Source organism: Malus domestica, chromosome 07 (assembly GCF_042453785.1).
Source record: "Malus domestica chromosome 07, GDT2T_hap1".
Classification (NCBI taxonomy): Eukaryota; Viridiplantae; Streptophyta; class Magnoliopsida; order Rosales; family Rosaceae; genus Malus; species Malus domestica.
The window spans coordinates 26,215,995-26,238,245 of record NC_091667.1 but is presented as its reverse complement, the minus strand read 5'-3'; the positions used below and the strand labels follow the sequence as shown (position 1 = coordinate 26,238,245).

General features: G+C 39.3%; 1 protein-coding gene across 2 annotated transcripts; it reads left to right on the top strand.

Annotated features, from left to right (window-relative positions):
• Positions 1-4,478: 4,478 nt before the first annotated feature.
• Positions 4,479-21,107, top strand: LOC103439539 (regulator of nonsense transcripts UPF2-like). 2 transcript variants are annotated; one of them, XM_029105843.2, is made up of 18 exons: positions 4,479-4,636; positions 5,368-5,458; positions 5,783-5,870; positions 12,043-12,245; positions 13,143-13,487; positions 13,661-13,765; positions 13,886-14,013; positions 14,842-15,018; positions 15,179-15,260; positions 15,553-15,831; positions 16,014-16,211; positions 16,334-16,435; positions 17,070-17,321; positions 17,414-17,632; positions 18,332-18,502; positions 18,945-19,130; positions 19,385-19,837; positions 20,062-21,107. In XM_029105843.2, the coding sequence occupies exons 2-18, from the start codon at positions 5,396-5,398 to the stop codon at positions 20,566-20,568; spliced, it is 3,558 nt and encodes a 1,185-aa protein (XP_028961676.1). In that variant the 5' UTR covers positions 4,479-4,636; positions 5,368-5,395; the 3' UTR covers positions 20,569-21,107. The 2 variants fall into 2 exon arrangements, with proteins under 2 accessions (XP_028961676.1, XP_028961675.1); XM_029105842.2 differs by having other exon boundaries at positions 15,553-15,837.
• Positions 21,108-22,251: the final 1,144 nt, after the last annotated feature.

The window sequence follows — 22,251 nt, the reverse complement described above, 5'->3', positions numbered from 1 at the left end:
AGTCCCCAAATACCAAAACAAACCCACCTCTTGGATCTCATCGCCCCTCCCTCCTCTACATATCCGGCGAAATAAGAATATCAACTATGCAGATTCGATTTTCAACCCAGCAAGAAGGAGAAACGGAGGAGGGTATTTTTGAGAATGTGAAAGTTTCATTAAATTATACTGTTCACCGCCTCTTGAAAGAAAGAAAAACCTGGTTTTGAGAAGCAGCATTTTGCCACTTTTCAACTTAAAATGACAGTGACTTTGAAAATAAACAGAGTTACCAAATACAAATTTTACTTCAGCTTTTTTTCATCCCAATTTTTTTTTAATCACCTCAATGACAAACCAGACCTAAATATCAAAAAGTTTTAACTTCCATTGAAACTTTTAAGGTCAACATTTAACTATGAAGGGTTTCTCGACGAAAACTTGCCTTATCTAAAATATGGGCGGTTTGGAAGTTTGCTTAAGGTATTAAAGTGCTTTATTTGTTCATTTCTATTAATTGTCATGCGCATATTGTCTCACCACTAGAAACAATGCAACAAAAGTTGGGCAAAGTCGACCATTTCTAGGAGTATAAGAGTGAATTTTTAGTGTGTATGAAACATTAGAAGAGGGGAGTACGCCATATATTTATACAATTGGAGAATTTTTTTTTTTTCAAGTGTTCCTCCATTTGTGTAATAACATGTAGCATTATATCTTGTGTTCCAGCCATACTAAAAAATATCTCCATTACTAAACAATGCAGATAAGTGAATTTTTTTTAATAATTTGGTTCGGAGGCTTAAGTTTACTTGATTATTTAAACTTGTGATTAAATCTTACATCATAATTTTATACTTTTACCGTACAAAATTACACATGTGAGTCGTGACATATTATACACACAAAAGAAGATACGAGCGCTAAGTCATAAACATATCAATGTCTTGAAACAATAAAACAATTCTGTCAACTTTATTATGATAATTGTAGTATATTCTTAAACTCATCATAAATTTATTACAGCTCTCATACTAAAATAATTTAGGGTTGGATCATTCTCTAATCCGGTACATGCCTACGACTTGGATTGCAGGTACTAAGACCTCATCACCATTTTCCTTGGCCCTGTAGGGTGGCTCCCCAACTTTAAAATTAGCAGTAATTCTCGCTTCGTATTTAGGCGGCGATTTGACAACGAAAACCTTGTCATGCTTGGTGACATGCAAATGTTTATGTCGTGCCTGCGTCAACGTTGGCGAACATACGACGAGAATTGCTAGCAGCAATGCCAGGAACTTGGTCGACATGTTCTTGATCATCAAGGCCTCCATTGGAAGCTAGTTGGAGAAATTGTTGTTAATTTTCGAAAGGATGTTAATGTGACTTAAAATTGGGTGGTTATTTATATAGGGTATGGTTAGGTCATAGTAACGGTCAACTGGCTTAAATGGACGGTAGAAATGGAAGTAGATTGGTAATTTAGGGTTATTTTTCTGTTGGAGGACGTAATTCCTAAAAACGGTGGGCTGCCCTCTAGTCAACGCCTGGAGTTGGTTAATTAGAAGAATCGATCCCAGTTAGAAATTGGTTGGATTTATTTATTTCTATGTTCACTAGTTTTAGTGATGAAACCAACTTTGTTTAGAGGCTATCCAGTATCTAGATCCCAAATTTGGTTTGTAATCCTCTCTTTTCATTAATGAGTGACCACATTGTCTTAACTAATTGGTTTAATTGTGTATATAAGTATAGCAAATCTCACCTCCAGAGTAGGATGGTATCATGTGTTAAAATAATACTAGCCTAAAACCACACACTTTGTGTGTGAGAGCAGTTTTTTTTGCTTTTTTTTTCTTTTTCGGTAGGGGGTTTGTCGATAGAGATATAGGCGGGTGAGATATTTTAATGACATGTGCTTGAGGGACGGAAAAAAAGCAGTACAATAATTTTTTGTAAAATTACCTTAATGCTCGTGATTGATCTTTTATGATATTTTTATTAAGGGGTGTGATATCCACACACCCCTTTTTACTTCTCCCACATCTTTTTGGTTTTCAGCCGTCGGATCGGATGAATTGAAGAAGATCAGCGGACAGAAATTAACAAGGGTGTGTGAGAAATAAAAAAATGATGTGTGGATAGCACACCCCTTTATTAAATTGTGAATGATAGTCAAATCGTCTTTTCAATATCTTTTGATTGAGAAAACTGGTTTGCTAATAGACAGTATATATGACAATGAGATTAATAATTATGAGATTAAACTTTTTAACAGTTAAATAATAATTTTAGGCATGTTCAGTAATCATTTCTTTTTCTTTTTTTTTTGTTTTTACCTTTTGTTTGAGATGTGGGAAAAGTAGATTGGAGAAGGGAGGTGGGACAAAGAAGAGTTGTTGAAAGAAAGAGAAGAAAATAAAGAAGAATGAATGCAAACAAAATCTTAAAAGTTAAAATAACTTGAAATAGTTTTTTGTTTTTAGTTTTAAGTTGTTGAGAATGAATCACAAACTGATGGAGGAGGAATTTTATATGAGTTTATAAGTAAATTGGGTTACTCTTCATGTTGCCAATTGATTTTATGGTGGATCTCAACCTACTTCAGCTTAACAGTAAGGTTGTCCCACATGTGAAGCTCAATGACCATCTGTGCTCCATGTTACCGAATTGTGTTATTTACGTGTTTGGCATGAAAATTCGCCATACATGAGGGGGGCGTATTGAGAATGAATCCCATATTAATAGGAGGATGGACCTTGTGTGGTCTTATAAGTAAGTTGATTTACACCCTATATTTACAATCGGTTTAATGGTGAAACCTTATATGACTATTTAGTCCTATGGTCTAGTAGTATTCTTCTTCACTTGTAAGTGAAAAGATCTTAGGTTCGATTCTCGCCAAATGTGAAGTTGAACCACATTATTGCTAGCTCATTATGAGGTTAAGCCCATCCCCCATCCCCATTTTCCTTAATGTAATAATATCGTTTGTTAAAAAAAAGAAAGTGAAACCTCAACTTTCTTTATGATATCATAGTCAGGTTGTCCTACGTGTGAAGCCCATTAGCCACACGTTCTTCATGTCATTCCATTTATGTTGTCCATGTGCTAGGTATGAAAATACGCTAAGTATGAGGGGCCTGTTAAGAATGAAACCCACATTGATGGGAGGATGAACCTTGCACGAGCTTATAAGTAAATTGAACTGTTCATATTGTTAATTCATTTTATGATGGAATCTCAACTTCTTTCATTATCATGTATTCATTTTCCTTATACATTTTTTCAACATGTCTAGGATCATAATTGCTCTGTTATTCAATAAAAACGAAAGACAAAAAATAAAAAACCAAATGAATAACAAACGGGCCCTTAACTCTTGCTTTTACCCTAAGGGGGTGTTTGTTTTCCCTCACTAAAGTTCACTGGACTGGACTGGACTAAGGGTTAGTCCAATCCCGTGTTTGTTTCCCATAGGGCTTAGAGTTAATGAGACTAGCTCTCACTCGTCCCGACTAAAACAGGGCCTAGTCGGTCTTTGCTAAGCCCCCCAAAAACCATGGGATTGCTAATCCCGTCTCCAGAACTTGCATAGGACGATCGCATGCAGCAAGTCTTGTGAACTACAAATCTGCAAGAATGCTTCTGGGCGACTCCGTTTGTCAACCCATGTCTAGATCTAAAACACAGCCCTACCTACTGCCTAAATCTCAACACCAAAATTCAAAAACATATATGCAAAACGATAACAACAACAATCCCAATAGCAAAATTCTTCCTTATTCCCGAATATTCCCAGAAAATTTCCAAATTTTTTTCCTTTGCCCCAGAAAAATTCAGAAAGAATGGATAGAGAAGGGGAGAGAGTAGCTTTGGGACAAAGAGAAATGGAGAGACAGAGAGGGAGGGGAGAGTAGCACGGGGGACGATTTGCAAGAAAAATGATTTGAAGGATGTTGTCTTGCAGGAAAGAAGAAGGAGAAAAGAAGTGATGGGGAACGAAACTAAAGAGGAAGAAAATGGAAGAACTCTCCAGAGAGAGCAGTGGAGTGTCTGGCTGTGTACTTTGGAAATAAAAAAGAAAAAGCTTGATTTAGTAATAAAATATTATTGAATTAATAATAAAATATTATTAGATGTGTATTATATAATATAATATTATAGTTATTAATTATCCTGTTTTTTAGTCCGACGCTACACCAAACGCTTCACTAAGCTAGTCCAGCTTAGTCTAGTCTAAGTCAGTCCAGCTTAGTCCCTGAAGTTAGTCCAGTCCGAGACAATCCGGTGCAACAAACGCACCCTAATAGGTTATTGGACTGAAAAGGAAGAGATACCAATGGCGCAAAGAATAGCACCTTGGATGGGTTATTTAAGTGGGCTGCCTGTCTAACCGCAAGGTCCACAACCCATTTTTCTCAAGCGGGTCTAAAACGGGCAAAATCCGTGCTCCGAGTCCGACCCTAGAAACCCACCTTTACCAGTCGGTTATTTCCAATTGGATCATCGTCTCGTTTCGTCGCAACTCACAGCTCCATTGCTCTCTAACCATTGGGCTCGGCCCTCTCTCTCTCTCTCTCCCCTCCCCTCTGAACTCACTGTAATTCCTTTCTTTCTCTGCAATCTTCATCACGTCGGGCGTAATCTCGATCAGGTAACCCTATTCCTCTCTCTCTCTCCCTCGCCCACGCACACACAGAGATATACGTGTGTATGCATATGGTGGTTTTTTCGCAAGTGAGATCTCGGTAGGGAATGCAGTCGCCGTAAACGACGTCGTAGACTTAAGTAATCTTCGCCTGTGAATCAAATTCGTGTTACTTTGATAGGGTTCGTGATCATTTGGGTTAGAATTTTTGGAATCAAAGCTAAAAGTTTATTTGAATTTAATTGGAGCTTATATTAGATGATAATGCTTTGCCCTAAATCAAATAGTAAGTTATTATTTGATGATTTTTTGGGGTGTTTGTAGTTTCTTCTTCTTTTGCATGCCAATTGGACTTTTTTTTTTTTTTTTTTGGTCAATAGTGGTATCTTGTTACTAAGTTTCTAAGAGGACCGTCAGGGTAAACACCCCATTAGTTTCGTTTCGTTTCGTTTCGTTTTCGGGTTTTAAGGGAAAGGGAGGTTGTGGGTGCATTCACCAGTCTAAATTGTGTAATTGCAAGTCGCATAATTAGAAAAGAAGTTACGTTGTTGATATGAAAGTTTTGCACGCATGGGGTTAGTATGCTTGGAAGTTTAATATATCAATTCTGTGATGTGGCTTTGTTTGATTATGTTAGTTTTTTCGAGGTTTGTGTTTTTCAGTTTTACATCGTCTTTTGTTTGTGTGGATTGGGTGTTAATTTAAGCCTGAAATGCCTTGTAACTCTTGTTATATAGGTTTCTGTGAGTCGAGACGAGTACGGAGATGGATCACCATGAGGAGGAATGCCGTGCTGGCAATGAACCTCATGGGAAGCAAGATGATGAGGTAAGTCGCTGCATCTGTCACTTTTAGAGATCGTTAGTTTCATTGCCCCTTTTTAATATTCTTTCTTTATTCCTGAGTCTTGGAACATGTAGTGAGATGGAACTTTTTGGGAACTAATTAGTCACAAGCTTTGGATATAAGCTTTGAAACCACTATATTTAATTTGTTATATTTATTCCTCATTGAGCTAAGGATGGACAATTTTTACAATAATATTGTAGAGGAAAATTTGAAAATTAAATTAATAGTTGTGTTACTTGTGTTGTAAATTGGATGTCTTTCAGAAGTGATTTTGGTAAGGTAGTTATTGATTCTTTTTTGCAGGAAGCTGCTGCTCGGCTTGAGGAAATCAGGAAGTCTATTGAGGGAAAGATGGCTCTTCGTCAAAGCAATCTGAACCCCGAGCGGCCTGGTAAGACTACAAGTGAATGATGAAATAATTATTAAGTTCTTATAATGAGTGAAAATGTATGAGGGAAGAAGACTCATGTAATCTTGCAAAGTTGCCATTCCTAATGAAATAAATTGCAAACAAAGGGATGATGGCTGGCACTTTTTGTAAGGTTGTTCTATGCTGCTACTATTATACTAAAAAGATTTAATCCTATTCTTTTTTTTTCAAATACTTGAGGTCCTCCACATGAGTGCTGCTTAGTTCAGTATGAAGTCATACCACATTAGATGTCTAATAATCTATAATTTACTTGTAATTTCTCAAAACTAGTGTGTTGGTGTAATATTATAATGCTGATACACTTTCATCTACCTTATAATTCCTGACACTTTGTTGACGCTTCCATGTTACATTTTGGCATTTTGGGGAAGCTTCTTGCTTCATTTAAGGTTATTAGTGTTTTTTGTTAAAAAGGCTAATGAACATTAAACTGAAGGGGATTGAGGATCATTTCGCCCTTTAAAGGTGTGTTTTTTTTTTTTTTTTTTTTTTTTGCCCCTGCCTGTTTTGGGTAGGTTTGCTTTTGACTGTTATACAACAACAACAACAACAACAAAGCCTTTTCCCACTTAGTGGGGTCGGCTATATGAATCCTAGAACGCCATTGCGCTCGGTTTTGTGTCATGTCCTCCGTTAGATCCAAGTACTCTAAGTCTTTTCTTAGTCTCTTCCAAAGTTTTCCTAGGTCTTCCTCTACCCCTTCGGCCCTGAACCTCTGTCCCGTAGTCACATCTTCGAACCGGAGCGTCAGTCGGCCTTCTTTGCACATGTCCAAATCACCGGAGCCGATTTTCTCTCATCTTTCCTACAATTTCGGCTACTCCTACTTTACCTCGGATATCCTCATTCCCAATCTTATCCTTTCTCGTGTGCCCACACATCCCACAAAGCATCCTCATCTCCGCTACACCCATTTTGTGTATGTGTTGATGCTTCACCGCCCAACATTCTGTGCCATACAACATCGCTGGCCTTATTGCCGTCCTATAAAATTTTCCCTTGAGCTTCAGTGGCCTACGACGGTCACACAACACGCCGGATGCACTCTTACACTTCATCCATCCAGCTCGTATTCTATGGTTGAGATCTCCATCTCATTCTCCGTTCTCTTGCAAGATAGATCCTAGGTAGCGAAAACGGTCGCTTTTTGTGATCTTCGCTAGATTGCTCCGGTCATTAATGTGGATAAGTATATAAATGGATAGAGATAGGAAAGCAAACACAAGATGTACGTGGTTCACCCAGATTGGCTACGTCCACGGAATAGAAGAGTTCTCATTAATTGTGAAGGGTTTACACAAGTACATAGGTTCAAGCTCTCCTTTAGTGAGTACAAGTGAATGATTTAGTACAAATGACATTAGGAAATATTGTGGGAGAATGATCTCGTAATCACGAAACTTCTAAGTATCGGAGTGTGGTGTCGTCTTGACTTGCCTTATCTGTCTCATAGGTAGATGTGGCATCTTCTCTGGAAGTACTCTTCCTCCATCCAGGGGTGGTATCTTTAACTGGTGGAGATGCACAAGGTAATGTATCAATTTCACTTGAAGCTTACTTGTAGTTTCAAGCTTGGTCAAGCGCGATACAAACCATGTAGTAGGAGTCCCCCAAGTCGCCGAGCTAGGGGGTCTGCTGAAAGAGGTGACAGACAAGGTAAGCAATCAGAGCTCCGACCGATTGTTCACCTTCTCCCCATCTTGCAGCAGCATGAAGGATAAAGAGAAGAAAAATGAGAAGAGATGATATGAGATACTTTTGCTTTTGAAGAAGTAACTTTCCACAGGCTTATTCTTGAACTGAGCTGGAGGGTTTTCTGGTTTCCTCCAGAGTATAAGGCCGACTGAAGAATTTGAGGGTCAAAACAAGTCCATCAAATCTAGAGTACGTTCCACCCTGCTGATATGGGATACTTTTGCTTTTGATAGAGTAATGGATGTATCGGCACGTGTGCTGTTACGCTTGTCTCCACATGCTTCCTTGTATCCTTCGCACTTGCCCTATCTGTTCCTCAAGCAGATGCGGAATCTTCCCTGGAAACATAAGATGTTGAAGATGAGTACTCGAGAGCAATGCCAGGTAAGTAATCAGGTAAGGGGTTCCAGGCAGTCAGTTCCTGGCTGGAAGCTTGATTCCAAGTGCTAACTGATTGCTCTCTTTCTCCTTGTCTTGCAGGTAAAAACAAGGCCAAAGGAAAAGACAGGGAAAAAGCATGATATGGGATACTCTTGCTTTTAACCCTGATGATATGAGATATTCTTGCTCTAGTATAGCTTGTTTGCAGAGGTATTATCGGGGGGAAAGAAAGCTGAATATTTCGAAAGGCTTCGTTGGGAGTGCCCTCTCAGATATGATGAAGGGTTGAGCATTTTTGCAGGTCTGCCTGTCCGTTGAGGATGGAGGTCGACATATATAGGAGTCTCCCTAACAACAAGTAGTAATGCTATTCATTTACCCTGCTTGGTCATAGCACGGTAGTGGGAGCTGCCAGTTTCACATGTTTTAACTCTGTCAGAGCACTTTGAAAAAGTGGTCTGTGGTATCTGGCTCTCGAGATTCGGAGAGCGATGCCTCTTCGATTTTTGAGAAAGCAATCATGCTGGGGGTCTGGCTCTCGAGATTCGGAGAGCAGTGTCTCTTCGATTTTTGCGGAAGTAATCATGTTGGGAGTCTGGCTCTCGAGATTCGGAGGGCGGTGCCTCTTCGATTTTGGAGCAAGCAATCCTGTTGGGAGTGTTGTCTCGAATGTGAGTAAAGGTTGGGCATGTTTGCTAGTCTACCTTGCCCCGAAGCACAAAGGTTGACACACAGGAACTTTCCAATTATCTAGCAATGGTACTGTTCCTTTACCCTCTCTTCGCTTTTGAGAAAGTAGTCATGTTGGGAGTCTGGCTCTCGAGATTCGGAGGACGGTGCCTCTTCGATTTTGGAGCAAGCAATCTTATTGGGAGTGTTTTCTCGAATGTGAGTAAAGGTTGGGCATGTTTGCTAGTCTACCTTGCCACGAAGCACAGAGGTTGACACACAGGGACTTTCCAATTATCCAGCAGTGATACTGTTCCTTTACCCTTGTGGGTAATAATATGGTAGCTAGACCTTCAAAATTTATGGGTCTAAACTTTGTTAGTGCTGTTTCTTTGCTATTCTTTTACCCTTCTTGGTCAGAGCGATGTAGTGGGAGCTGCAAGCTTCACGTGCTCAACTTTGGCAGAGAACTTTGGCAAAGTTATCTGTGGTACCCATGAGCTATTGTTGCGTGTGGGAAGTGGGTGATTGAACAGTAAGATTCATGAGTTTTCTACTTCCCCAGAAGTCTTCGACAGAATGCCCATAATTTCCGCAAAGCTGAGTGTGCGTGTGACAGGTGCTGACAAGGCTGGAAAAGTAGGTGCCTCTTCGATTTCTGAGATCGGCCCTCGTGGTCTCTGGGGAGCCCAGCTTTTGAGAAAGCGAGCGCCTCTTCGATTGATTTGGAGAACGATGCCTTATCGATTTTTGAGAAAGCAATCATGCTGGGGCTCTGGCTCTCGAAGATTCGGGGAGCAGTGTCTCTTCGATTTTTGAGAAAGTAATCATGTTGGGAGTCTGGCTCTCGAGATTCGGAGGGCGGTGCCTCTTCGATTTTGGAGCAAGCAATCTTGTTGGGAGTGTTTTCTCGAATGTGAGTAAAGGTTGGGCATGTTTGCTAGTCTACCTTGCCACGAAGCACAGAGGTTGACACACAGGGACTTTCCAATTATCCAGCAATGGTACTGTTCCTTTACCCTCTCTTCGATTTTTAAGAAAGTAGTCATGTTGGGAGTCTGGCTCTCGAGATTCGGAGGACGGTGCCTCTTCGATTTTGGAGCAAGCAATCTTATTGGGAGTGTTTTCTCGAATGTGAGTAAAGGTTGGGCATGTTTGCTAGTCTACCTTGCCACGAAGCACAGAGGTTGACACACAGGGACTTTCCAATTATCCAGCAGTGATACTGTTCCTTTACCCTTGTGGGTAATAATATGGTAGCTAGACCTTCAAAATTTATGGGTCTAAACTTTGTTAGTGCTGTTTCTTTGCTATTCTTTTACCCTTCTTGGTCAGAGCGATGTAGTGGGAGCTGCAAGCTTCACGTGCTCAACTTTGGCAGAGAACTTTGGCAAAGTTATCTGTGGTACCCATGAGCTATTGTTGCGTGTGGGAAGTGGGTGATTGAACAGTAAGATTCATGAGTTTTCTACTTCCCCAGAAGTCTTCGACAGAATGCCCATAATTTCCGCAAAGCTGAGTGTGCGTGTGACAGGTGCTGACAAGGCTGGAAAAGTAGGTGCCTCTTCGATTTCTGAGATCGGCCCTCGTGGTCTCTGGGGAGCCCAGCTTTTGAGAAAGCGAGCGCCTCTTCGATTTCTGAGATCGACCTTCGTGGTCTTAGAGCAGCTCAACTTTTGAGAAAGCAAACGCCTCTTCGATTTCTGAGATCAACCCTCGTGATCTCTAAGCAGCCCAGCTTTTGAGAAAGCAAACGCCTCTTCGATTTCTGAGCAGGCGCCTCTTCGATTTCTGAAGCTCCGTCGAGTGCAGATTTTTATAGGGGCTGGCATTAAGTTCCAAAGCACACTTGAATCTCCACCAGTAGAAGCTTCATTCTTGCACTTCTAAGATCTTGATTTGTCCGACCTCTTCTCTCTTCAACACCTTTGAAAATGTCTGGCCCCTCCGACCGTCGTTTTGACTTGAACCTTGTTGAAGAGGCAGCCCCGCCTTCTCCAGACAACATATGGCGCCCATCCTTCGTCTCCCCTACTGGTCCTCTTACCGTTGGGGATTCCGTGATGAAGAATGATATGACCGCTGCGGTGGTGGCCAGGAACCTTCTCACCCCCAAAGATAACAGACTACTTTCCAAACGGTCTGATGAGTTAGCTGTTAAGGATTCGCTGGCTCTCAGTGTTCAGTGTGCAGGTTCTGTGTCTAATATGGCCCAACGCCTATTTGCTCGAACCCGCCAAGTTGAATCATTGGCGGCTGAAGTGATGAGTCTCAAACAGGAGATTAGAGGGCTCAAGCATGAGAATAAACAGTTGCACCGGCTCGCACATGACTATGCTACAAACATGAAGAGGAAGCTTGACCAGATGAAGGAAACTGATGGTCAGGTTTTACTTGATCATAAGAGATTTGTGGGTTTGTTCCAAAGGCATTTATTGCCTTCGTCTTCTGGGGCTGTACCGCGTAATGAAGCTCCGAATGATCAACCTCTGATGCCTCCTCCTTCTAGGGTTCTGTCCAGTACTGAGGCTCCAAATGATCCCCCTCCGGTGCCTTCTCTTTCTGGGGCTCTACCGACTGCTGAGACTTCTCCTAAGCAACCTTTGTGAAGGCTCCCTCTTGTGTGTTTATTTTGACTCATGTATATGTACATATTTGTAGCTTATCGGGGATATCAATAAATAAGCTTTCCTTCATTTCAACGTATTGTGTTAAATACACCGAAGCCTTCTTCGCTAAGTTCTTTGAATTTTCTTTTGTTGAAGCTTGTATGTTGAAGCTTTCTGAGTGGAGCATGTAGGTTGGGGTAGTGTTCCCTTAATTTCCCGAGTGAGGAAAACTTCTCGGTTGGAGACTTGAAAAATCCAAGTCACTGAGTGGGATCGGCTATATGAATCTTAGAACGCCATTGTGCTCGATCCTGAGTCATGTCCTTCGTTAGATCCAAGTACTCTAAGTCTTTTCTTAGAGTCTCTTCCAAAGTTTTCCTAGGTCTTCCTCTACCCCTTCGGCCTTGAACCTCTGTCCCATAGTCGCATCTTCTAATCGGAGCGTCAGTAGGCCTTCTTTGCACATGTCCAAACCACCGTAACCGATTTTCTCTCATCTTTCCTTCAATTTCGACTACTCCTATTTTACCCCGGATATCCTCATTCCTAATAAATTTACTATAGAAATTTTTATAATTAGATAAGTTCATTGCGAAGATATTTTATACTTCAGGGTTTCATGTCTTTCTTTTTGCAGATTTTCTTGTTGACATGTTTGTTTTACGCTTTTTCAATATAATCACCTGGCTAACCAAAAACACAATATTGATAGCAAAGTTGACATGTATGATTGCTACATGATACTGGAGAATAACAAAATTTATTTTGACTTCCAGACACAGGATTCCTTAGGACACTGGATTCTAGCATTAAGCGCAACACAGCGGTTATTAAAAAACTGAAGCAGATAAATGAAGAGCAGCGGGAAGGGTTGATGGATGACTTGAGAGTTGTCAACCTGAGCAAATTTGTCAGTGAAGCTGTTACTGCTATTTGTGATGCCAAGCTTAGATCGTCAGACATACAAGCAGCAGTCCAGGTTGCTTTTATGATTTTAATTGATATTTCAGAAGCATTTATATATATATATATATATATATATTTTCCTTTTACTCTTTTTATATTTCTTTTGAAGTTTTACTTAATCAAGTTCTTTGGGTCATCTATCCATGATTTTACTTTCAACATATTAGTCTGGATTTCCTCCGGTGAATGAATTAGAAAATATTTGGCTAATGCTTTTGCACAGTGAGTTTGCTTAAAAATTTAAGAAACAATATGATTATCTTCAGATCCTAACATTTCTAGAATTACACGAACTTCCAGTCATGTAGTGTTGTACTCGCAGGTTCCAAAATGCTGATCTCTATTTTCTTATCTTATTTAAGAATAGACGACAGCACTTGCTGATTGACAAGGTGTATAATATCGAAATGCTTGGTACTATTTCTGCTGAAATGGACACTGAGCTATCTGATGTTGTTTTGTCTAGTTTTTGGGTCTTTGGATAGATGATAAGTTGCCTCACCATGCCGTTATTTGTATTGGTTTCAAGGTTCTTGCTTCTCATTCCGTTGTTCACATGCATCCAGTTAGATGTCTTTGGGTATTTAATGTTTTTCCTGTTTTAATTTTGGAAAAAAATTCTGAATATTGCTGTTAACTATTTGGATTTTTTTCGCCCAAAAAAGAAAACTAGTAGAGTGTATCACGCAGGTCTTTACTGGGGAAGTAAGTTGGTAACACTTTTCAGCTAGTATGTAAGGATGATAGGTTTGGCAGTAATTGAATTCTCATAGAGAAAAAATGAAGTTACTTTTAAATGGGCAGTATGTCTGAGCGGGCATGCACACCTGCAAGCTTTACCTGTTCATTTTGTAGAGCATAAAATACATTTTTGAATGCAATACTTCTGACACTCCTCTATTATTCGAAGATCTGCTCTCTGCTCCATCAAAGGTACAAAGACTTCTCCCCAACTCTGCTTCAAGGTCTTTTGAAAGTCTTCTTTCCAGGGAAGTCTGGGGATGACTTAGAAGCAGACAAGAACCTGAGGGCCATGAAGAAGCGAAGCACTTTGAAACTCGTTTTGGAACTTTTCTTTGTTGGAGTTATAGAAGATGGTGGTATTTTCGTGAATATCATAAAGGATCTTGCCAGTGGAGAACACTTAAAGGATCGGGATACTACTCAGACAAATTTGACTCTTCTTGCTAGTTTTGCTCGTCAGGGAAGAATGTTTCTTGGCCTTCCACTCGCTGGGCCAGAAATTCATGAAGAGGTACGAATTCTCTTTGGCTTTGTTCATTATTTAGTACATTCCATATATTTCAATATTGTTCTACTTGCCTTATTTGGCATTCCATTGAAGTTGTTTTATAGTATCATACAGGCAGAAGGCGTGACTGACTGTAATTACGAGTCACTTATATTTATCCTGAATTTTTGGAACAGTTTTTTAAGGGCCTTAATATCACGACAGATCAAAAGAAATTCTTCAGGAAGGCATTTCAAACATATTATGCTGCTGCTGCAGAACTGCTGCAATCCGAGCATACTGTAAGAGTTTCCTTCCTGACCTAAGATAGCTCTCTCTCTCTCTCTCTCTCTCTCTCTCTCTCTCTCATAGTGGAATACTGGTTGCAACTTATAAATAATGAATTTTCTTGATACTTTAAGTCACTTCGCCAAATGGAGCATGAAAATGCTAAAATCCTTAATGCTAAAGGAGAGCTCAGTGATGAAAGTGTCTCATCATATGAGAAGCTGCGGAAATCTTATGAACATTTGTACCGCAATGTCTCATCGTAAGTTGCTTTACTATTTCACTGCAATTATTTGTGATATCTCATATCTGTTATCATGCCCATGACCAGGTCTGTTGGGTCTGGCAATGTTGTGATTTAAGTCTTCTTCCACTTTCTAGTCGTCTATGTTACATTGGATCCAGGATCCTTCTTTTAAACCTTGCATAGCTTAATTGCTCAAACTACTCTATTGAACATGTAATGATTGTTGTTATCCCAATTTTCATAGGATTGTCATTTTGCAAAAACCTGCATAGTTCTCCAACGTAAATAATACAATAACATAGGATGAAATAAACCAGATGTAACCGAATTATTAATTAACTAGTTTGGCATACTAGTCTTGTGGTTCTGACATGGGAATTTTACTGTCCCTCCGGAATTGTAGATAATGGTCTAAGACATGAAATGTTAGCATGGGCAGAAAAGATTCTAGCTGGAGATTGCAAGTATGAGGGAGATGATGTAACTTCACTTTCACTTACTGGAAAGTAACTAACTTTGTTAAACCACTCTAAAGTATGCATTAGCTAGGTGCATAATATTTGTACTTGATAATCCCCTACGCCTAACAAAAGAAAAAAAAAACAGAAAAAGTAGTAGGAGCAAACTATTACTAGAGAGAATATCTAGGAAATTTAACAGCAGCATGACTATACCCATAGCTGCAAATGAAAGCATCTGATTTCAACATCTGTACTGTACTTCCAGATGCTCCAGCTTTCTTTAATTTGAAGTCACACTAGCCACTAATTACTAAAATTCTTGATTGATTATTCTTCTCTATTAGTTTCCAGATAACTTACGTTAGAAACTATTTTACCACAGCTTAGCAGAAGCACTTGATATGCAGCCCCCAGTAATGCCAGAGGATGGTCACACAACAAGGGTTACTAGTGGGGAGGATGCTTCATCTCCTGTTGCTGGAAAGGATTCTTCGGCACTCGAAGCCATATGGGATGATGAAGATACAAGGGCTTTCTATGAATGCTTACCAGATCTTAGGTTTGTTTAAGTCGAATGATTTTTTTCAGTTACTTGTCAAATGGGCAAAAGAATGTCTTTTATGTATTTCATTTGTGTCGGTCATTATAAGTCTCTTAGTTAGATGCTGTTTCTTATACCACAGAGGTTGACCTGAAATGTATGTTTATGTTATTTCTAGAGCATTTGTTCCGGCAGTATTATTAGGAGAAGCAGAGTCTAAAAGCAGTGATCAATCTGCAAAGACCCAGGAACAACCAACTGTAAGGAATAAAATCTCATCATTTATCACCAACTTTTGCTATTTGTAATCAAATTTGTTCCATATTCACTAATCTTGGTCCTTCAGAGCTAGATCTATTTTACTGTGATCGTTCTCCTCATTTATCTCCTGTTTTCACTTGAGTATCGTAGCATTGTGTGGCTTAATCTGTGGACAGTATATATGATGGGTACTTTGCCTTCTTTGAAAGAATAAGATTTGTGTTTTCTCTGGCAAAAGTTTATACTTGTATTTATATACTCAGATGAACATTTTTTATCTTCATTGTTAAGGAACCCGCACTTGAATCAGACCAAACTCAACAAATTACAGAAGATACTGGAGAGGCTTCTGCAGATGTTGGTGCTTTACAAGAGGCCAAAAGCACAGAGAAAGGAAAGGACAAGGAAGAAAAAGATAAAGACAAGATCAAAGATCCAGACAAAGAGAAAGTTGACAGAAAAGGAGAGAACGACAAAGAGAAGCTCAAAAGTATTGAAGGGACAAATTTGGATGCTTTACTGCAGAGGCTTCCTGGTTGCGTGAGCCGTGATCTTATTGATCAGTTGACTGTAATTGTACCTCTGTCTGAGCTTTACTACTGTTATTTCCCACTCCCACTCCCACTCCTCTCTCTCTCTCTCTCTCTCTCTCTCTCTCTCTCTCTCTCTCTCTCTCTCTCTCTCTTACACACACACACATTTGGCTATCTAACCATATGATTCACATTGAAGATGTTATTATATATTTTTAGGTGGAGTTTTGTTATTTAAATTCAAAAGCAAATCGGAAAAAGCTTGTGAGGGCATTATTTAATGTCCCTAGAACATCATTGGAGCTACTAGCTTACTACTCGCGTTTGGTTGCCACACTCTCGACTTGTATGAAGGACGTCTCATCCATGCTCCTAGCGATGGTGGAAGAAGAGTTCAACTTCTTAATTAATAAAAAGGTCGGGTTTTACATGTGATGTATTTTGTTGAATAGGAGTGGCTGGTTCTTCTACAACAAAGTTCACTTGTGTCGCTTTCATTTGAGTTCATGATTTTCATATTAAATTTTAATTTTGTGCAGGACCAAATGAACATTGAAACGAAGATTAGGAACATTAGATTTATTGGAGAACTCTGCAAGTTTAAGATTGCACCAGCTGGTCTTGTCTTTAGTTGTTTGAAGGTAATATGCACATAACAGAATTGATGTATAGGTTCTGGTAAAGTTGTGCATTATTGATAAGGAAAATGCTAGGGAGACCACATTTTGTAAACCACATGTGAACCACCTCTCTAATAGAGTTGGGATCTACTTGTATTAGTGGGCCTTGCCTCTATTAGAGAGTTTATTTGTAGTTTTCAAAATATGGTTTATCTAGCATTTGCCCAATTGATAATATCTTCAGTACATTGTGTTTATTATCGGCCGTAATATGTCTCACTCTGAGCTGCACTTATGCTTGGAGAAAGGTTCTTCTTACCTTTTCCTTTCTTTTAATAGGTCTTTGTAGGGGTTGCTGAAAATATTTTTAGATGCTTTGGCTACAGATTCAATGTGTATTTACTATTTTGTAAATTTGTATCAAATTTTTTTGTACCTTTTGATTGCAGGAGAATATATGAAATGCACGTCTTTGCAGTCAACCTTTTTTGCTCTCATTTTATTTACTTCTTTATTTAACTGCAACTTCTGTGTGGTAAATCATAATTTAGAAGATGGGTTGAAGCAGTCTATGGTATCAGTGAGATTTAAGTTTATATCATTGTGGCATTTAGTTTGTGAGCTGTTTACTTAGCAGTTGTTCTTTTGCTGCCAGGCTTGTTTGGATGATTTCAGTCATCATAACATTGATGTTGCTTGCAATCTTCTTGAGACTTGTGGGCGTTTTCTGTATCGGTCTCCTGAAACTACTGTGCGGATGGCTAACATGTTGGAAATATTAATGCGATTGAAGAACGTAAAAAATTTAGACCCTCGGCACAGCACCCTTGTTGAAAATGCTTACTACCTATGCAAACCACCTGAGAGATCTGCACGGGTCACTAAAGTCCGTCCTCCATTGCATCAGGTGTAAATCGTTTTATTGGTTCAACTCCTCATAATTTATTTTGATATATCCAGCATTTGAATTAACCTTTCATTCATTTATTTCTTTTGCAGTATATAAGAAAGTTGCTATTCTCAGATCTTGATAAGTCTACCATAGAGCATGTGCTCAGGCAACTGCGTAAATTACCATGGGGTGAATGTGAGCCGTATCTTTTAAAATGCTTTCTGAAGGTTCACAAAGGGAAGTATGGTCAGATCCACTTGATTGCTTCTCTCACCGCTGGTTTGAGCCGCTATCATGATGAATTTGCTGTATCTGTTGTTGACGAGGTGCTCTCTTTCATTCCAAAAATCTTTTTGTAGCATTTTAGTTTCCATGCTAAATATGATCCTTTCATAATATGACTGGCCCCCTTTGCTGTGTGGTAGTATCTCTTTTAGATTTGTCTAACTTCCCAGATGCACAAAGTGTGGGGTAGGTTTAGGGAAAGAGGAAGTCTATCTTCTCTTGCTATTAATTAGAATGAAGAAAAACATTGACTAATTGTTCATTCATTTAAAGTCAAGGACATTCTAACTTACTCATTTGTTCTTTTTCTGTATTTATTGATTGGTGCTCGCTGTGACAAATTCAATCTAGTATTAAATTATATGCTGCAACTGACTCAGAAACCTTGAGGCTCAATATACTTTCTCATGATTTGCCTGCCTCATACTTTAGTCAAACAGTAGTCTTGATGCTAGTACCATAATCATCCTAGGGAAAGGATAGGAAAGATGAGGGAGGGGACATGCGACTTTTTAGCAGTCTAAATAGTTTGCGCACATACCATCCATGTTATAGACTTATAGTTCATAATTGGTTTTCAACTTAAAAAATATATACATATATTGTTTTGGGAACCAGTAGAAAAAAAATTAAATATACATTGACATCTCTGAGATATGAAGTGTGCATGTGTGTGTGCAAGTTCAGACATTTCTGATTTTGTCACCAGAGATTTCTCAAAGTTATATCTTCACTTTCAGGTTCTAGAGGAGATACGGCTTGGCCTAGAATTAAATGAGTATGGGATGCAACAAAGACGGATTGCTCATATGCGATTTTTAGGAGAGCTATACAACTATGAGCATGTAGATTCTTCTGTTATTTTTGAAACTCTGTACTTGGTTCTTGCCTTTGGCCATGGCACACCAGAGGTATGTAATTTTTCGTGCATTTCCGTACACCACGATATAGTACTTGAGGAACATTGCCATAGTCAGTGCTAGGCAAACTTATCTTGGTAACTATATACTAAATTAGGTTAAATGCATATTTTAGAATATTATAGTACTATTGGACATTTCTCCAATCTTAATATTTTTATTTTAAAGGAAAACTTTGCGGACTAAAATTGAAATCTCTAAGAATGTATATTCCACAATTAATTGTCACCAGAGTTTATTCATGATTCTAGGGTTTATATTTTTTTATAAATACGTATTTGTTTCTCTCTTATTTTTATAAGAAGGCATAAAGATATTGATGGTTTTATCATTTATTAGTATTATTATGAATCAGAAGTTATTTAAGTTATCTAAATACATGAACACGATGATCTTCTTACTTTGGCCATACTTTCTTTTTCTGTGTTACCAGCAAGATGTACTGGATCCACCAGAAGATTGTTTCCGCATGAGGATGGTTATTACTCTTCTTGAAACCTGCGGGCACTACTTTGACCGAGGCTCTTCCAAGAGGAAACTTGATCGATTCTTGATGAACTTTCAGAGATATATACTAAGTAAAGGTGTACTACCGCTTGATGTGGAATTTGACTTACAGGTCAGTCATGCTGCTCATATTCTGTACCCCACCCCCACAGCTTTTTCTGTGTTTCTTGCTAATGAAAAGCTAGAATCATATAAGATTCTCTTTAGTAATCTGACCTTTATCTAATTTTCGTCTCTTACGTACTGTTCTGTACCTTTATGTGAAATATGCTATTCCAAGAATCTATCTTACCTATAATTCATATGAGATAAATATTACTCTCTATCATTCTACATGGGAAAGCTTATGTAGTAAACCATGTCCAGGACTTATTTGCCGATCTACGCCCCAACATGGCTCGGTACTCTTCCATTGAAGAAGTTAATGCAGCTCTTGTAGAACTTGAGGAGCGTGATCGTACCGTCTCCATTGAGAAGCACTCTGACACTGAAAAGCCTTCAAGGAGGAACACCTCCGACGAAATGTCAGCGAATGGAAAGAGTATTGTAAATGGAACTGGGGAAAATGGTGTAGTTCATGGAAACCTTGGAGATAGTGACAGTGATTCGGGAAGTGGCACCATTGATCGAGATAGACATAATGAAGAAGGATTGGGTGAAGAGAATCATGATGGTGGATCTGACAGTGATGAGGATGATGGTGATGGTGGTGGACCGGCATCCGATGAGGACGATGAAGTCCATGTCAGACAGAAGGTTGCAGAGGTGGACCCTCAAGAAGCAGAAAAGTTTGAGCTGGATCTCAAGGCTGTTATGCAGGTAAGATTATATCACTGTAGTATATGCTCTTGCTGATGCATGACCACAATAGATTCATATTTTATTGTATCGCATATGGTTGTGAACACATTCTGAATGCAATCACGGTCACTAAAATCTTGCTTTCCTATTGTCCGTGGTCTGGAAATGATTTTGTACGTGATGTTATGATGGTGTTATATTTGCGTGCAGTTTTTAACCCGTTAAAAATTTTCTGAATGCAGGAAAGCATGGAGCAACGTAGGCTAGAGCTGAGAGGCCGACCAACATTAAACATGATGATACCGATGAATGTGTTTGAGGGGTCCACCAAGGACCATCATGGACGAGGGGTTGGAGGGGAAAGTGGAGATGAGGCGTTGGATGAAGAGTCTGGAGGAAGCAAGGAGGTCCAGGTGAAAGTTCTTGTCAAGCGTGGTAACAAGCAACAAACAAAGCAGATGTACATCCCTCGGGATTGCTCACTTATCCAGAGTACGAAACAGAAAGAAGCAGAAGAGCTTGAAGAGAAACAAGACATCAAGAGGTTGGTTTTGGAATACAATGACAGAGAAGAGGAGGAGCTTAATGGATTGGGGAACCAAACTCTGAACCATATGCAGAGTGGTGGTCATAGACTTGCCGGCCGTGGCAGCACTTGGGAAGGAGCTAGCGGTAGAGGTGGTGGAGCACGTCATAGATATCACAGTAGTTATTCCGGTGGGGGAGCTTACTACAGCAGGAAAAAGTAAAAAGTGTGATTTTGCAACGAACGCCAGAAAGTCTCTGCTGTGGGATTTCCCTCATTCTGCAGATGTGGTTCGTTCTCTGCAAACTCGTGCTTATATAAATGGAACATTAATCACAACAGACGTTCCTATCTGATGGAGAAGCCATGCCTTTTTGGGACACTCGACTCAGACCATTCCTCTTCACCGCACAAGGTCATATGTTTTGTGGTCTTGTTAGAAGATAGTTGCAGGCGTGAAGAAATAACCAATAGAAGGGAATCGAGATAGCTAACCAGGAACCGAGACAGCAGTGCACAAGAAAGGCGGTCGCGTGATACTGAGGCGCTGATCCGCAAACACACGTTGTTCGGTCGTTAATTAGATCGATTTTACGTTTAGTTTAGAACCTGAAGTATGGGTCTCCCTGCGTGTATATATGTTAATATGAAGTAAATTAAAGATCTGATGCAAACTCTGCTTGGGCTTTTTTGTGTCCTTGTGTGTGCCAATACCGATTTAAGAACTGCCTAAACAGAAATGATCAAATGGAATTTTACCAAGGCCCTTTTTAGTAGGCTTATTTATCATTTTTACTTTTATTTTTTATATTCAGATGATGTTTTACTCTAAACTACTCTAAACTTTTAGTACCATGCCACGTTGATACATTAATGGTCATTAATGTGGGAGGTCTTATAGTCTTACTATCACCATAACTGTAGTTTGTCTTTCTCTCCACCTGAAGTGACGAGTTCGATATCAAATTATTGAAATAGTATGTAAAATTTAGTCTAAATCCCCCACCCTTACAAGTTTTCGTTGTTCTTCAGATTTTCCAAAGATCCAACCCTCACCACCTTACATCCAGGTTTCAAACTACGCTTGACGACTCACCGTCTTACATCCCAAAACTGAACAGCCCAACCGAAACTGTCCCAAATTGTTCCGAATATTTGGTTCTGAAACCGAACCAAGTCTGTTTGCAATTCGGTCTGATTTTGAAATAAAACCGAACCGTGTCCGCTCCTAATTTTTAGCCCTGTGCCCTATCCAAAAAACATATGAGCAAAGTGGCCCACATGTTGCGTAAAGAGTCGTGTGGATATGCGTTTGAGGCATCTGTCATTTTCATGTTGTTAGCTGATCACTTTCTACCAGGTCAATTTGGTGTACTTTCCACCTCCAAAATCAAATATTGGTTTAACAAATTTAGTATTGATTGCATATGTTGCACTCTTTGTCTTTGTTCTAAGGTCCACTCCAGTTCACAGTTAAAACTAGTTGCATATTAGCATATCTAAGAAGTGATGGGAGATTTGTGCAGAGACCATCCAATAGATCAGTTATAATAATAAATATCAAATTCGTCATCTAAGTAAGTTGAACCTTGCATCTCACTTTCATCGGTAAAGAGAATACCATTATGCCGTAGTAGTAGTAGTCCCGTTAGCTTTAGTTGCATCTTCATTATTATGCTAATGGTCCACTCCAATACTTTTATGATTATTAATAATTATTCTTTGCTTCATTTGTTGGGCCTTCACTCTTTACTTTGCAATTCCCCCAACCCTTTCATTGTAATTTCAATCAAGTTGGCCTGGGAAGAACCCTGTAAGGAAGCATGTTAAAAATTAATGGAAAACTCAGCCCCAATTATGGGTAAACAGACCTTGTACTTCTTTTTCTTAATAAGTGGAATTTGAC

What these genes read in the sequence shown, in the direction of transcription:
- LOC103439539 (XM_029105842.2), top strand. Translation starts at nt 5,396, where the DNA reads ATGGATCACCATGAGGAGGAATGCCGTGCTGGCAATGAACCTCATGGG. An exon ending in AGACCCAGGAACAACCAACT is followed by an intron (nt 15,261 to 15,552) that starts GTAAGGAATAAA and finishes TTCATTGTTAAG; the next exon opens with GAACCCGCACTTGAATCAGA. An exon ending in TTGATCAGTTGACTGTAATT is followed by an intron (nt 15,838 to 16,013) that starts GTACCTCTGTCT and finishes ATATATTTTTAG; the next exon opens with GTGGAGTTTTGTTATTTAAA.